Source organism: Polyergus mexicanus, unplaced genomic scaffold (assembly GCF_030449975.1).
Source record: "Polyergus mexicanus isolate NDT 795.1 unplaced genomic scaffold, iyPolMexi1.0 SCAF_3, whole genome shotgun sequence".
Lineage (NCBI taxonomy): Eukaryota > Metazoa > Arthropoda > Insecta > Hymenoptera > Formicidae > Polyergus > Polyergus mexicanus.
In genome coordinates, this window is record NW_027223323.1 from 9,764,972 (window position 1) to 9,782,027 (window position 17,056).

At 34.1% G+C, this 17,056-nt stretch overlaps 1 protein-coding gene across 2 annotated transcripts in view; it reads right to left on the reverse strand.

The window, feature by feature from the left end:
• The window catches only part of LOC138931866 (single Ig IL-1-related receptor), a 197,421-nt gene that overhangs the window by 5,246 nt on the left and 175,119 nt on the right, over positions 1 to 17,056 (reverse strand). For both annotated transcript variants that reach the window (XM_070293062.1, XM_070293063.1), the window contains exons 4-6: positions 10,519 to 10,652; positions 9,292 to 9,456; positions 3,310 to 3,447 (exon numbers count right to left, since the gene is read on the reverse strand). In XM_070293062.1, the coding sequence (XP_070149163.1) occupies positions 3,310 to 3,447; positions 9,292 to 9,456; positions 10,519 to 10,652 (437 nt within the window). The remainder of the gene's footprint in view (positions 1 to 3,309; positions 3,448 to 9,291; positions 9,457 to 10,518; positions 10,653 to 17,056) is intronic.

The following is a 17,056-nucleotide window of genomic DNA, read 5'->3' on the forward strand; positions in this document are numbered from 1 at the left end:
GCTGTGAATTTCACGGACGATAAAGTGAAAGCAAACCGACGTTATGGCGCGGGCAATAAAAAGTTGCACCCTTCCCCTCCCCCCTCTCTCCCCTTCTCCGCCGATTCTGGTAATGCATGAGTTTTACCTCGCGCCACCGTGTATATACCAGCAATCTTGATGCAGGCGAGAGCTCGGCAAAAACTGATCGACCGAATAGATGCCGGCGTTACGCTCCGTTGTTTCCAGAGAAAACTTCGTTAACTTAGAATGAAACGGTGATTCAGAATGTGCTAAATGTGTATGTGCGCGCGTGTGTGTGTGTGTGCATGCGTGTATGGATGTATATGAGAATGTGACGGAGTTTGATTAAAATCACTATTAAGTCGGAGAATGTAGAGAAAATAGTGTTCCTCTTCCTAGGTTTCGACAAGTGATTATCGAGGATGGCTTAATTTTTGGAGAAAAAAAAAAAAAAATATCTTCTGTAAGATTTAGGAAGAAACATTTTTAAAAACGTTTGAAAGAGAGATAATTTTGATTTTGCGTCAATATACAGGGTGTCCCCAATTTAAATGGCAAAACTTCAGGAGCGTGTATAGGGGACCGAAAAGCTAAGACAGAAAGTCCTTTAGAGAGGTTTGCTCGTTTTTGCTTCATTTCAAAGAAAATCATAAAAAAAGAAGCAAAACAAGTTTTCGTTTTTTAACTTATTTATGTTATCATCTATTTAATGCAGATATTGTTCAAAATGTTGCAGCAATGCAAGTATTACATCTAGCATTGGCCTCATTAATCGCAGCTAGACATTGTTCTAGTGATATTTGATGCACCGCATCTATGATTCGGTCTCTTAATCGCTCTCTTGAATTGATTGGCACCGTGAAGAACAACATCAAGTGTTTACATATGTAAAAAACCTTGAAGCGGAAAGTTTATTCGGTGCCGATCGACTCAAGAGATCAACTGACAATGAGAGATTGAATTTTTGCGATTTTCTCTAAAATGGAGCATAAACGAGCAAAGAACTTCTTGTCTTAGTTTCTCGCTCCCCTACACGCTCTTGAAGTTTTGCCATTTAAACTGGGAACACCCTGTATATACACTGTAAAAAAAAATGACTGAAAGACAAAGTACCTGCAGCTTTTTTGCAAATACATTGTCTAATTAATTTTCAGGCATACTTCAATTTTCAGATACGCTCTTCTGAACTTTTAGAAAAACGGCTCTGATGATTAAGATGGATTGTCTCAAATTTCTTTCAGATACTCAGATCTGAAAATTTCGACAAAAGTATGTGTAAAATTTTCTTACCAGGATATTCTTTTCGTAATCGTTCCTGTGTCCTTCCTGTTTACGTGGATCCACCACACTCTCGCCTATATCTCACGGTAGCTTCACGGCCCGAAAATGGCGCGGTAGTACATATTAGGTTCTCCGTACACCTAATTCGATACCGCGGTTGTGTGCCACCGGAGACAAACGAGACACTCCACGGCCGAGAGAACGGCGAACTTTCTAATTCAATTTGCCAAGTTGCCGTGATTCCCACGATTCCCGCTGAAGGATCCCCCATTACTTCCGGTTATATCGCGGCCCGCCAAAGATCAACCCCCGCGTGTCTCTCGTCGTGGATAACGATCCCACGACGATCGGTGGTTCCTTCCGTGACACCCGCCCGGTTGTGCAAATCTTCTTTGTGATATGAAATAAATTACCCCGACAAATGCCTATCTCCGTGAAATGGATGCCCGACTATCGCGTGTGAGTAGCGAAAAAGAAATAATAAAAAAAAAAAAAAAAAAAAGGATTGTCCTACATTGTTAGCCACATTGCGGCAGTTTTGGTGCTGCAATTGGATTGGTAAAGAGCGGTGGAACAAAAAGATAAGAGATATATATATATATATATAGATAGAGAGAAAGACCAGTTCGATATATTTTGTTCAATGACTAGTTTCCTGTGATTTCTATTCGAAATTCGATCCAATTGAAAGAGCCTTTGTAATTTTTAAGATATATACGTAATCACGTATCTTCACGTTTCCTATTAATTTCAGAAAGAGAAAGTAGACTGTTGATTAAATATATGTCGTGTTAAAAGTAATATATTTGTGTGATAATCTTCGAAAATTTTAGTTGGAATAATTTTTAAATTTATATTAGAACAATTAACTTAATTATTTAATTATTATATATATATATATGTAATATAATAATTAAGTATTATATTATATATATTAGAATATTAGGATAATATTATATCTATATGAGAATAATTAATTTAATTTTTTTAGATTCATTTCTGAATTTGACTCGACCTGGATTGAAATAATACATTGCGTTTTTAACTTTACATTACATTTCTACTTAAGCTATCTGCATTTTCTATAATCTCGATTCGATATAGTCATCATTAGCTTTAATTCGATTCCATAAATAACGGATTCAATCTCTCATCTCTCGCGCATCGCCTCGCATATCACACTTAAGCTTCGATCTAATTTGCATCCGCGATCTCAATTAAACCATCCGCGATCGTCCTTATTACGCGCCTCTAATTCCTAGTTTATCTCGAAACCGCGATCGATCTCCGCGTGTATTCGCCACAAAGCTAATCCAATTCCGCGCTATCGCACCACAAACTGAGAGAAAGAGAGAGAGAGAGAGAGAGAGAGATGGCCTTTATTCAGCCCTAATTCATAAGCTGCACCCCGTAAAATTGTTTATCGATCCATGTCGTCGTCGTCGTCGTCGTCGTCGCCGAACGGGCCGTAGCAGCAATTCGTGGCCCACATTCGTCCTGTTACTGAACATTTACCTTCCCTCCCCCCCCCCACCCACCTGTCCCCCGTACCCCGCAACCAACCCTTTACGGGGCGCTTGTATACTTGCCGCGGGGGACGCACCGCGAAGATAAACTCCATAGGGAGTCTATCGAGCGCGAGTAGTTTCTTCTTTCTTCTCCGTTCGCTCTCTTCCGTTCTTTCTTTATGTAACGCGATAAGAATCTCCCGCCGAATCGTATATAACGGGTGTCACGGACGGAATATATACGACACGTTTCGCTGCCTTTCCAAATTTGAATTTGAATTTCGAAAAACTTGCGAAGAGATAAATAAATAAAAGAACGTTTTCTCTCTCTCTCTCTCTCTCTCTCTTTCGAAAGCATTGAGGATGTCGATGAAGAGAAGATTGAAGGAAGTTTATTTTTAAGAAAGCCCGTAGCATCCTTCTCGGATTCTGTCTGCTACCGCGACCAATGTAATTATTCGAGACGAGAATAGGGGGGTTTGATAGTCGCTAATTAGTTAGGGGAGGCTTAACTCACAATTGTGATTCCGGTGAGACAGCTCCAACGCCGTGCACTTGTATCGATGCCTTGACTCCAGGGTGGGTATCACGATACCGATTACCAGGCTCGAGTCCTTCTCGTGATAGCACACCAGAGCGTCGCATTCCTTCCCGTCTGCAACATACAATCATACATGTTTGCGATCGCGTCTATTTTTTCGATGCAGATAAGTAATAAAGGGATGTTAAATCCTTAGATACGTAAGGGGTGGGCTTTTTTTTTTTTTTTTTTTCAAGATCTCTCGCGATATTTTGATCTCTTTTTAACGACTCTTCTTTAAATGATTTTTAGAGAAAAAGATTTTTAATCATCTTTCACTTCCAATAACTTAAATTTACAATCATCGAAAATATTTCATTGTTATTCGAGTTTTTTTTTTTTCGAAGTTTTTCCTTTCTATTAAGACAATTTAATTGAAAGATTTATATTACATTCAAATTTATTTATTTATTTATATCATATTCAAAGATTTAAAACAGTTTTAAGAAATTTTTATATAACGCCCTTCCAAATTATAATACAATTGAAATTATTATAATATAAAATTAAAATTATAATATATATATATATATATATATATATATATATATATATATATATATATAATGTATATTATTATATACACGATATACAGGGTGTCCCATTTTAAAGGACCCACTCAAATATCTCAGAAACACTGCGTTAAATCGAAAAATGTTTCAAACAAAAGTTGTGTGGCTTCATGGGGGCCATAAGATGGTGACAATGATTTGATCTTGGAAAATCAATTGAGGATCATGTGAAGGTCAACTTTAAAATCTTAAATGGAAACCCCCATTTTTTATTTAATATTCTTGTAGCTGACATCGAGAGCTTTCCAAAACACTATAATAAAGTATTTTTTCATTAAGTACTTTTTGAGTTATTTTATATTTTATATAATCTAACATATTTTCATATAAAAAATAAAATATTTCCTAAAATATTCAGTTTTCGATAATTTTACCGTAATACTTCTATGTACAGAATAATAAGACAAATTAATTAGTGCCAAAAAAAAAAAACAGATAATTGTTTAAAAAAATACATTGTAAATAATTTTCTTAATAACAATTTTTTTTTTTTATACTAATTGATTTGTCTCATTATTCTGTACATAGAAGTATTACGGTAAGATTATGAAAAACTAAATATTTTACGAGATATTTAATTTTTTATATCAAAATATGTCAGATTATAAAATATAAAATAACTCAAAAAGTACTCAATAAAAAAATACTTTATCATAGTGTTTTGAAAAGCTCTCGATGTCAGCTACAAGAATACTAAATAAAAAATAGGGGTTTCCATTTAAGATTTTAAAATTGACCTTCACATGACCTTCAAATTATTTTCCAAGGTCAAATCATTGTCACCGTCTTATGGCCCCCTTGAAGCCACACAATTTTTGTTTGAAACATTTTTCGATTTAACGCAGTGTTTCTGAGATATTTGAGTGGGTCCTTTAAAATGGGACACCCTGTTTATTAGATTCACAAATTCATCGATTACAGAATCTTCAATCTTCGATTAAAAAGGCATATCAATTTGATTCCAAGACGGATCGTCATAAGGAACGCGATCGCGCATTCCGCGATAATATTCGAGGGATATTTGCGACCCCTTTATGAATATAAAGCAGAAATTTGGCGTTTCTCCGCGAGCCGTTCGATCGTGAGAGTGAGTTTAAATGGAATGGAAGAGGAGAGGGGGTTAGGAGGAGGGGGAGAGAGCGTAATAATTCACCCGCGCATTATCGCTTCCGTTTACTCGAAATTTATACCCGCGTAGTCAGGGCCTGCGCGAAACCGTTCACTCGAGAAATAAATTAAATCGTTATCGCCTGCGTGCTATTATATACGCGTAAAACGTCCCGATAGAGGTAAATAATGTGTTCCATAATGGCATAATGGCGCTTGTACGACGCAACTGGCGGTTAAGGAAATCGATTACGACGCGCATTTACCTTTCATCATAATCCCGATGATATTTACCGAATTCGTTTCAGGATTTAAGGAGAAAGAAATTGGAAGGATAATCTCCGCGAAGATTTAAATTGATCCCGAGATCGCGCTCGCGCGCGCTTAAATATAATAATTGAAAAATGCTGCTCGACAAATTACTTTTGTTATATTAAAAAAAAAAAAAAAAAAAAAAAAATATATATATATATATATATATATATATATAGTATAATTAAAATTTTGCCGATACATGTATATTTTGGAATTGGATTTATTTTATTGTTAAGTAAGTATAAAGTTATATCTTTATTTAAAAGCGTTATCTATATAAAATATCATCTAAATATTTATAAAATACATAAATATATATTTAAAAAACAAACTTTCAACGAATTCTTGAAAATTTGTGAAAAAATACCGCACATCTCTGTGATTTATCTTGTAACACAAAAATTAATTTGAGGAGCATAATTAAAGCGAAAGAAATATTTTCAATCTCTCCTATCGCGCCCATTTCAAATTATTTAAGACAATAATAATAATAATAATAATAATAATAATAATATTGAAAAAAAAATCGCTAGTTTTGCGGACAAAAAAATTTTCAAAATTATATACGGTTTTTTCCTATTCGATCTATTAAAATAGAAACGTTTTATATTGATTCCGATCGTCATAAACCCAAAATTCGAGGGGACCGGAGGTGTCCGTTCGGAAAGATTCCGAGACCGACGGAAATGTTGCTTTGTCGCGCTCGATTTCTCACGAGCGAACGAATGTTCTGCAATGACATCGCCGCCTTATACGGGAATGACGAGTGAAACAGAGAGAAAATTACGGCAATTACCGATAAATTCTCGGAACGCTACTTCGTCATTAGCGGCCGCTGCGGTGAGATCCGTTTTCCCCGTCGTCGGCGAGATCCTCGGCGATATATAAACGACGTATCATTTCTGTGTCGACCGACATCACCAGGCCGGATAATGATATCTCGTTGCATGGCTAATGCCGCAAATTGCGGCTCCGTATATAATTGGGAACCGCCGTAATTCGACGGGACACGAGAATCGAAGAGAGACATCGAGAAGATGACTTGAAGATTCGTGGTATCATTTAGAGCCCCCCCCCCCCCCATTTATGTTCCGTGAAACTTATTCAGATCTCTAGAAAGCGGAAAATTTCTAGGAAAAACGTGGAGAATCTTGCGTGAGGAAAAAAAAAAAAATTCAATCGCAATTCAATTATAATTATAATTTTGGAAAATTATTAATTATAATTATTAGTAAATTCTTTTCTTAAGAAGATAAGACGTGATCCTTCGCGTGTGGAATTTTAATTTTCTAAAAATAGTTTTAAATACTAAAGATTAAAACTTCTTTCGCACAAATTTTTGAAAAGAGCAGAATTTTGAATTTTATTAAATAAATATTAAAAACAATTATTATTATAATATGAATAATTATTATTTTGATATTTCACTATAATCACTGCGGGCGCGATCTTGACCTGATGTAATGCGTATCTACGTATCCTTCAATGCGCGATTAAACAACGGTAAATATGCGTTATCTTACTTAATTAATAAGCATAATTATTAAGCGTAACATGCAAAGAGACAGCTTCGCTGTAACGAGTTACATCGTTTAACCGTTCATATTACAGCGTGTCTGAAATATTGAAGTACCAGGACAGGAAACGAAGAGAGAAATAGAGCGAGAAGCCGGCATAATATCCTTTGAAAGTTCCTGCCCTTGGCGGAATTAGCCTTACTTAAGTAAATTGCGAGAGAGTAGGAAGAATTAAAGTTGCGATCGGTGGTGAGCAAAAGAAATAAATAAATAAATAAATAAAAGAGAGAGAGAGAGAGAAAAAAAGATGCAGTTCATTAAGCTTCAACTAAATCGAGGCTCCTGTTTATGCGAGCCTCTCCTTCCTTAGAGAATGTCTCGCAGGAATAAAAAGGCATAGGTATCGTCTTTTGTCTCTTTTGCAAATATGTTTCTTCTCTTCTTTTCCTTGCTTTTAGAAAGATTAAAATTCAGTAGAAATCTACGAGTTCTCTTCAAATTTTTAAATTCTTACTTCATTCTTCGTTTTTAATTTTAAAAACTATATTTTTATGAAAAGTTAAAAGTCTCTAGATTTATAATTTTTTTTTTTAATTGCGTTCTTATAATCCGTGAGATTTAATATTCTAGATTCATAAAATTATCATGGGAAGCTATAAACGAAAATTTAATTTTTCAAGGTTTTTAATCTTCTTTCATTTTTTGTTTTTTTTTTCCATTAATATAATTCATACATTTTTACCAATTATTGACGGATTAATTTTTATTCTCCCATAATTTTGCAAAAGATAATAGGTACATAAATTTTGTACAGATATATATAGCAAAAACTAGATAGTTACCTAGAAAAATTAGCCTCCCGGATCTCGCGTTTAAGATAAGCAATGCTATAAAAAAATCACCCGTTTCAATTTGCGATACATAAGACTCCCCAGACAATGCGGTTGAAAAAGGAAGCTCGAGAAGGATATTAAAACGCAAATGTCCGCGAAAGAATTCTCGCGGGACTCGGCCCGGCTATCAGCATTATTTAAACAAATCGAGAGAACAAAGAAGCGGGAGAAGAAACGGAGGCGGGAACGACGGAGAAGGAAAGCCGAAAGGATTAAGGCGACGATTGGCGGCGTAAGGGAAAAGGAGAAAAAAGGATCAGGGAACAGCCACTTTAATTTCCATACCGGAGTCTCGCGGTACTTCTCACGGTAATTAAGAATCGCAATTAAGTGGGCGAAAAAAGCGTCGCTGATAATTATCCGGCAGCGGCCCAAATTTGTTGCCGCGAAAAAAAAAGAAAAGGACGGGAAACGAGAAGCAAACGAAGCGAGGATCTTTAGAATCTCCTTAGAATCTCCTCGGGATTAGAGAGAATCCTTGCGCCAGCCAGGCGCGACTTCGGATTTTATGTCCGGTCGTATTCCCGTCTTTAGACAATGAGATTCCCGCCGTTTGAGAATCTTTGAATTAGAAAAGTTTGGGAGAGGCAAAGATACAGTGTTACATCTAGAAAATTAAATTCCGATTCATAAAGGTTCCCAAAAAAATTTTTGCGTTTCCAACATTTTCAATCTGTACGGATCTCTCTTTACTTTGCGAAAGCGTATTCTTATTTTTAAATTAGAAGATCTCTCGTGTTTTAGAATCTTTTTAAATTTTAAAGAGAAGAATTCCAGAAAAGAGATCAAATCTTGATCCTGCAAAATTGAACGCTAGAGAGAGATGGCTCCTTGGCTTTCTCTAAAATCTTTAAAATTCTTGAAGCCTTCGAAATTCTTTTAAAAGGGCTCCAAAAGTCAAAAATGTTTGCGATTCCAACATTTTCAATCTGTACGGATCTCTCTTTACTTTGCGAGAGCGTATTCTTATTTTTAAATTAGAAGATCTCTCGTGTTTTAGAATCTTTTTAAATTTTAAAGAGAAGAATTCCAGAAAAGAGATCAAGTCTTGATCCTGCAAAATTGAACGCTAGAGAGAGATGGCTCCTTGGCTTTCTCTAAAATCTTTAAAAATCTTGAAGCCTTCGAAATTCTTTTAAAAGGGCTCCAAAAGTCAAAAATGTTTGCGATTCCAACATTTTCAATCTGTACGGATCTCTCTTTACTTTGCGAAAGCGTGTTCTTATTTTTAAATTAGAAGATCTCCCGTGTTTTAGAATCTTTTTAAATTTTAAAGAGAAGAATTCCAGAAAAGAGATCAAGTCTTGATCCTGCAAAATTGAACGCTAGAGAGAGATGGCTCCTTGGCTTTCTCTAAAATCTTTAAAATTCTTGAAGCCTTCGAAATTCTTTTGAAAGGGCTCCAAAAGTCAAGGATTTTAGAATTTTCACGATTCCCATATCTCTTGACGCAATTTCTCTGTCTCCGAGTGACGGAGATCGCGCGAAGAAGTTATCTGCGATTTATGGACTCACCATTTTCCTCGAGGCGACCGAACTTGTCTCTGTAGAGTAATGCAAGTGGCAACCAGCAACGCGCGTAAAATGCACCGGCTGATAGCAATAGGACGAGGACGAGGACCGCCAGCAAAAGAGACTTCCGCCAGGATCCGTTTGGAAGGCTTAACGCGAATTGCGGTTCTGCAAATTGAAAACAAGACACTCGAAATGTAATACAAAAATAAGTCAAAGCGTAATATAAATAAGTAAAACACGAAGAAACCTATTTAATTGCAAAATGTGACAAGCGATTATCATCTTACGGCGTGATTACGTGATAAAGACAGCAAATCTTGAGAATTAAAATTTTCAGATATGATTAAATTAATTAAAGTTTTTATATAAAATTTATATATATATATATATATATATATATATATATAAAATATATATTTATATTTAAATTTATATTATATTTCAATTTAGAAAAAAAAAATATATATATATATAATAAATTATTAATTAAATTTTTTTCAAGATTTTAGAGATTTTTATGTTTGTCTAAAATAATATATTCTAATAAAAATGAGATATTTTAATGTCAAAATATTTCATGTTATATTTAAAAATTTTAATAAAAAACTTTCGCGCAAAATTTAAAAAGCGTATTGCATTTTTTCAACGCATTGATATTAGGAAGCAAAAATGGAATGTTACAGAATGTAAACGATCCACGATGTTAAATTTGACAATAAATTAAGTTTTAGTTTAATTAGTGTCCGAATTAACTAATTTGTCGTAACAATTAAAATCGATAAAACAAGTCTGTATTGATACGCAGTTTCATAGTCAGATACATTTTCCGATCATTTCCAATAGTTATTAAAATGAATTGGGCGCTAGACTGTTTAACGTATTGAAATTAAGCGAATGCGTTTTGCACCAGCTCCAATAAAGCCGTAACAAACAATAATGCCTGGTTATAATAGCAAACGATATTATTTTATGCCATTATATATTTCAAATTTATTTCAAATAAAAATTCATACAAATTAAATATTAAATTAAAAAAAATATAGTACATATATTACGAATATCAATCTTTTTGTAACTTTAATAATAAATTCGCGTAATATCGTTCAATTAATATCTAAATTAAATTCCCCCCCCCCCCCAAAATTGTAGCATTATGTATGGAGCGATGGAGAGTATTTTCAGCGATGGAAAAAAGTCGAAAGTCTCGAAAGACTTTTTATTACAAACCTTGTCGGTATAAATGAGCAGGCAACGTGATCTCCTCGTCGACGCCGTTGCTGACTTCGCATTTGTACTCGCCATAATCTTCGAGAGTAACGTCCTCGATCTCCAAATAAGAGCCGACTATCTGGTCGTTCTCCCTGCAAATCAAAATATAATTTGAACTATCACCAAAAGTGAAACGGACCAAAGTTTTCTAAAACTTAACTGAAAGCAGCATTTAAAGCAGCATAAGAAATTCTTAATTCTTGAGATATCAGGAAAATTTTGATTTATTTCTTCCAGCTTAATTATACGTTTTAAATAATATTAGTGGAGTTTTTTTTTTTTTAGTCTGTGATTAGATTTGAGAAATTAAAGATTTAAAAAATTTGCAGCGTTAACGGATTCGCGTATCTGAGAAGATTATCGTATCAAAACTTTAATTGTTAATTATTTTTAATCATGCTTTATGTATCTCATAAAAATCTCTTTCGACATTCGATTGTCAAAATATATTTAATAATTGTGCTCAAATTTCCGAGAATAAAAATGTTAAAAATTCCGATCGTGTCATAAATGTCAGTTCATCGATCTACAAGTCAGAAAAAAAAAAAAAAAAGAACGAATACATTTTATATATTTCTTGACATAAAATTTAATAAAAAAATTTCATCACGAACATTCCCCGTAATTGAACGCTATTCCTCCCAGCTATCTACAACTTTTTAAACCTCGAATTACACACGCTTCGCGCATGCATGGTTGCGATGGGGGGAAAAAAAAAAAAATGCAGGATTACTGTACTTTTTTCAGGCACGTTTTACAATCCAGAATGCATTGAGAGGAACACGTGTGTGTTTTTTACGCCGCCGTGTTCGTTCTTCTTTATTTTTCGGCAGTTGTCAACTGAATAGTTTGTCTCTCTTTCACCCAAATCTCTCTTTCTCAAAAAAAACAAAACAAAAAAAAAAAAAAAACGCGTTTTATTTCGTGGCGCGGCAAATCGCGAAAGAGAAAGAGTGGAGCGGAGGCCGCGCGTCCCGTTGCATAATCATTTAACGCATGGAATGTTTCGCCATGCTAATTTAATTACGAGTGGCCGGGCGACTTACCCGCGCAATTAATTCCCATCGCATAGTTTCATTCATTCGGCCCTTTCGCTCGTCCGTTCCCTTCGCCTTCCGTTGAATCGCAACAAAAGCGCGCACGTGGAAATGCGAACGCAAACAAATAAATTCGGCGTTTCGCAGCGAATGCGAATAGAGAGAGACAGAGGGAGAGAGAGAGAGAGAGAGAGAGAGAGAGACAGGGATATCATGTCCGATTAAAGTGCGATGGGATATGTTAAAAATAATGGGAAATTAAGTGTCATTAATCGTGAATAATTATCATATATAATTTTGATATAAGCGGATTAAATTGTAAGGATAAAAATACATTCCGAATTCGCAAAAACGATGGAATTCGATTGATAAAGTTCGCTAAATATTACAATATTTTTTCTGATAATTAAATTTCGCAAAATTATATATACAATACCTCGTCTCTCGCACAAACATCCGCGATGTTTCAAGTTACAGTGAATTTATGGAAATGTACAATGGAAAGTCGGGGAATTCGTATAACATTTTACTCAACGGTTTTACAGTCAGATACGATATTACAGAAACATATAATTTATACTATAAATTATATATCTCGAGAGAAAATCTTAACAGTGAGCAAAATGGATCGATATATGTGTATAAATCTTTCGCGTTTTAAACAATATTATAGCTTCGAAAAAAGATAATATATATATTATATATATACATTCCTTTAGTAAGTCAAAATTGTATCATCAATTTTTATCACGTCACTTTTTTTTTTGTTTTGTTTTGTTTTTTAATCCGTGCCTTGCGGCTTTGGATGTCTTCCAGTTTTTACATTTGTTATTCTATCCTTGTTTGTTTGTGTCTTGTGTTGTATCGTGTGTTTCTTTGTGTTTTCACAATAAATTAATGGTCAAAAATTCTTAAAGCTTCTTAAAATTTTACATATTTAAAATCCTCGAATCAATACTCAACCTTGAAATTATAATTATAATTAAATTAAAGTTAAATTAAATTACAATTAAAATCTAAATCAAAATTAAAATTAGGATTAAAATTAAAATTAAAATCAAACTCAAGATTAAAATTTAAATTGCGATCAAATATACAAAAAATCAATAACCTCAAATTATTAAAATCAGACCAGATAAATTTAAAATTAACACGTCACATTTTCTTAATTTATGGATTGAAAACCTTGTTTTAAATTTATATCTTCAATTACGAATTCGTAATATTTAAAAAATGATAAATAATAATATCGGTGTTATTGAGAATATATTTAATTTTTATTTTATTTTAATCTTATATAATAATAATAATAATATTTATACAAATAAATTTATTTAGATATAAAAAAAAAATTAATCTTTTCTATTCTAATCTATACACGAAATATATTGTATTATGCGATATTATGTATTTTAAAATACATCAATTTATAATTCCTTTTTCAATTCCCGCGCACAAAAATTTCGCGTTGCGAAAAGACACGGGGATACCGGAATATCCCGTGAATTCATGAATTCGTCCGTTGGATCGTTCGCCGATGAAAATTCCATTTGCCATTCGATTTATTCGATCTGAAGGGGCGAATCGAACGAGAATTTCGGCGGCCCTTTCATTCCCCACTTTCCCTCCACCCGCCCCCGCCCCCCTCACCACCGTGTCGCCCCGATTGCGAACGCTCGTTCGTTGTTCGCCCGCTATTTAGCGGATCGAAGCACGCCCGAGCGTGACGTTTATGTGCTCGCGATGACATTTATGAGAATCGTGCAGTTTGTACATCGGCCGTACAAAACCCGTTCCCGCTTTCTCCGCAATTTATCAGCCACGCTGTTGGCCAAATAAATCGTGCGCGCCCGCGATATCCGCGTCGTGACAGAGTCGACAGTATCGAGAGAGAGAGAGAGAGAGATGGGGGGGGGGGAGAAAGAGAAGGGAGGGGAATTAAACTTTCCATCTCTTTCGCGAATCGACTCTGGCAAGATGCTGGGGGGATATCACATACACACCATGAACATTTCTCGTTGAGCTGCTGCTTTTCGTCGATATCGCTTCGAAAAGCCCCTTGAAATTTTAAGTCGGCGAAAAAAAAAAGAAGAAGACATCGTCGATGAGGCATTGAAATATATATGATTCAAAGATGGTTGACGATTTATAAAATGATTATGTGTCCCGGACTTTTTATATCCATTCCCCCCAGGTAATACGGTGGGCCTTTTTATTCGATTAAAGTGACGCGAGAGTATCGTCGACTCGTTTCTACGAACGAGCTCTATAAATTTCTGTCCGTTAAGTAGATTAAAACTATTGCAATTGATGGCGGGCACGTATACTTTGAATTTTCATGGTCAATATCGTCGCGAGCTCCCACAGCTGATCGATTGATCGGGATCGAAAAATCGGGTGTCGAAAAAGATACATATAATATCCCATAATGTGTATAGATTAGGATAGGTATGATTAATTTTTTTTTATACATCAAAATAAATTAATTTTTGTATAAGTATTATATTATATTAATATGTTGTCACGTGAAATAAAAATTAAATTATTATTCTCGTCGACACCGATATTATTGTTTATCATTTTTTAAATATTAGCAAGCAAATATTATGAATTCGTAATTAAAAATATGCGAAGAGCTTAAAACAACATTTTCAATCTATCTTCTCGATATCCAGAGATTAAAAAACGAACGAAACCGCTTTTTCACGTATGTATGTAACGTAATTTTTTTTTATTTTCGGTTTTTAATCGAATAAAATTTATGATTGACAATAGAATTTGTTTTTAGAAAAACAATACAATAAAATATTGAATAAAGTAAAATAACAGAATGTGAAAAAAGTAATTTAATACAGTTTTTCTATCAATTTAGTAATAGATTAATTGATTACAGAATAATAAGACAAATTAATTAGTGCCAAAAAAAAAAAAACTGATAATTGTTTAAAAAAATACATTATAAATAATTTTCTTAAAAACAATTTTTTTGTTTTTTTATACTAATTGATTTGTCTCATTATTCTGTACATAGAAGTATTACGGTAAGATTATCAAAAACTAAATATTCTACGAGATATTTAATTTTTTATATCAAAATATGTCAGATTAAAATATAAAATTACTCAAAAAGTACTTAATAAAAAAAATACTTTATTATAGTGTTTTGGAAAGCTCTCGATGTCAGCTACAAGAATACTAAATAAAAAATGGGGGTTTCCATATAAGATTTTAAGCCACACAACTTTTGTTTGAAACATTTTTCGATTTAACGCAGTGTTTCTGAGATATTTGAGTGGGTCCTTTAAAATGGGACACCCTGTATATATATATATATATATATATATATATATATATATATATATATATATATACGTCTAATTTTTCATATCGAGTCGCATTTATAGACTCGCATTTTAATACCCGATTCTCGGAATAAGCAATCGATCGCGTTTGGAAGTGAGAAGAAGTATTTTTACATGCATTATTTAAAAAAAAAAAATATATATATATATATATATAAATGTATATAAATACCTCAAACGCGCGCATTCGGATATAATCGCGATAGATTAAACCAAATATTATGAATTCTCAAAGTTTACAATAATTTTTAAAATATCCTTGCAAATAAATAAACAAATATAAATATTAAGAGTAAATGTATTAAATATCAAGAAAAATTTTTTAAACTATATTTTAGGAACATACATTCACTCTCTTGGTTCGAGAGTTTATTCCGATTACAACATCAGCCTCCATGAATCCCAAATAATTCGAGTATGTAAAAGATTCTTCTTTTTTTTTATGACGAGAAAAAATATATTACAATTAGATTAAATCAGACAAATTAGATGAAATATCCTATACAAGCGAGCGTGAGAGAGAGAGACAGAAGAGAGAGAGAGAGAGAGAGAGAGAGAGAGAGAGAGAGAGAGAGAGAGAGAGAGAGAGAGAGAGAGAGAGAGACAAAGAAAGATGTATTTATAATTACTATAATCGCAACTTACAACATCAATGACGTAATAAATCGCTCGAAAAATAGATGCGCGGGTGTAAATAAATAAAAAAAAAAAAAAAATAAATAAATAAATAAATAAATAAATAAATAAGCAACCCTTATCTCCACGTCAAGGGAAGCGAGTCACGTGAGATGCACGTGCGACGTAAGTGCGAAAGCAAATTGATTGTAAAACGAGGTGCGTCGCGTGACGAATTAGCGCGTCCGCGGGAGAGAAGGAGCGTGCCAGGGGGGGGGGGGAGGGGGGAAGGAATGGGGTAATTATTCACGCGTCGCGTTTTCTCTCACCCCTTCGCCGTTCCTCGCCCGCGATAATATTCCGCGATTAACGGACGCGTTTAAATCCCATAAACTTGACAGCGCCGAAATCGGAGTAGGTATATCGCGCGCTCCGATAAATGCCCCGACTGTCAATTTAATCGAGCAAATCGCGCGTAAATCGATCGTATTAGCGAACGAGAGCTCGATCCGGCCGAATTGGCGAAAATGTCCGAAATGAAAGTGGATTAACTGGGCGACGCGTTTTATTAAGAGCGACGAGATTCGTCGCGCGAAAATTTGTCGGGGAATCCGAGATGTCTCGAGAGATGTAACGATTTTTCTTTTTTAAGAGAGTCTCGGTATCGATCTTTTACAGTGGATGAAAATTTAAAGCTACAAAATTATTAAGCGCTGGATATTAAAGGAACATCGATCGTATGAAATCCTTAAACGAGTAATCAGATTAATGATATATTTATTTTTATATTCTATTTTATTTCGTTTATCTTCTAAATCATTTTTCTATCTCATATCTTTTTTTTTTTTTTTTTATTATTATTATTATTATTAGTTTTACTTGGTATTTTGCAGGAAATTGTTTTTAAGAGATATCAATTGATTCAGATTTAAAATTAATTTTATTTTTTATTTAATTAATTAGTCGAACGGGAAAAAAATCCCTTTGGTATATGGTACATATGTACAAATACAAAAGCGGTGCTAAAAACAATTTCAACTTCATTTTTTTATTCGAAAATCGCTATTTCGATTGTATTATTCGTTCCTAAAATATTGTTAAAAAATAGCGTCAGTTCCTCTCTCGTTTTTCCTTCACTCGCGCGTTTTGCTCCATTCGACATTCGCCTTTTTTTGATCCTATTCTCCTCCAACCATTAATGTGTCGAATCTCGCGCTGCTCGCGAGCTTTTTTCCCTCATTCTTCCACCTCGAGAGGCGGATTACATGGCATTTTCGCTGCGAGCAATCGATAATCTCGTCCTATTGAAGAGAAAAATAGTTTCGTTCGACGAGCGTAATCTATGAACCGAGGGAGGACGGGGGAGAAAATTGGAGCGGAGAGGAAAATGGGTAATAGCGACAATAGAAAGTGAATAACGAATTTCAAACGAATATAAAAACGGCATCTCGAGAAACATAGAGAAAAAACAGATTCGTCAGA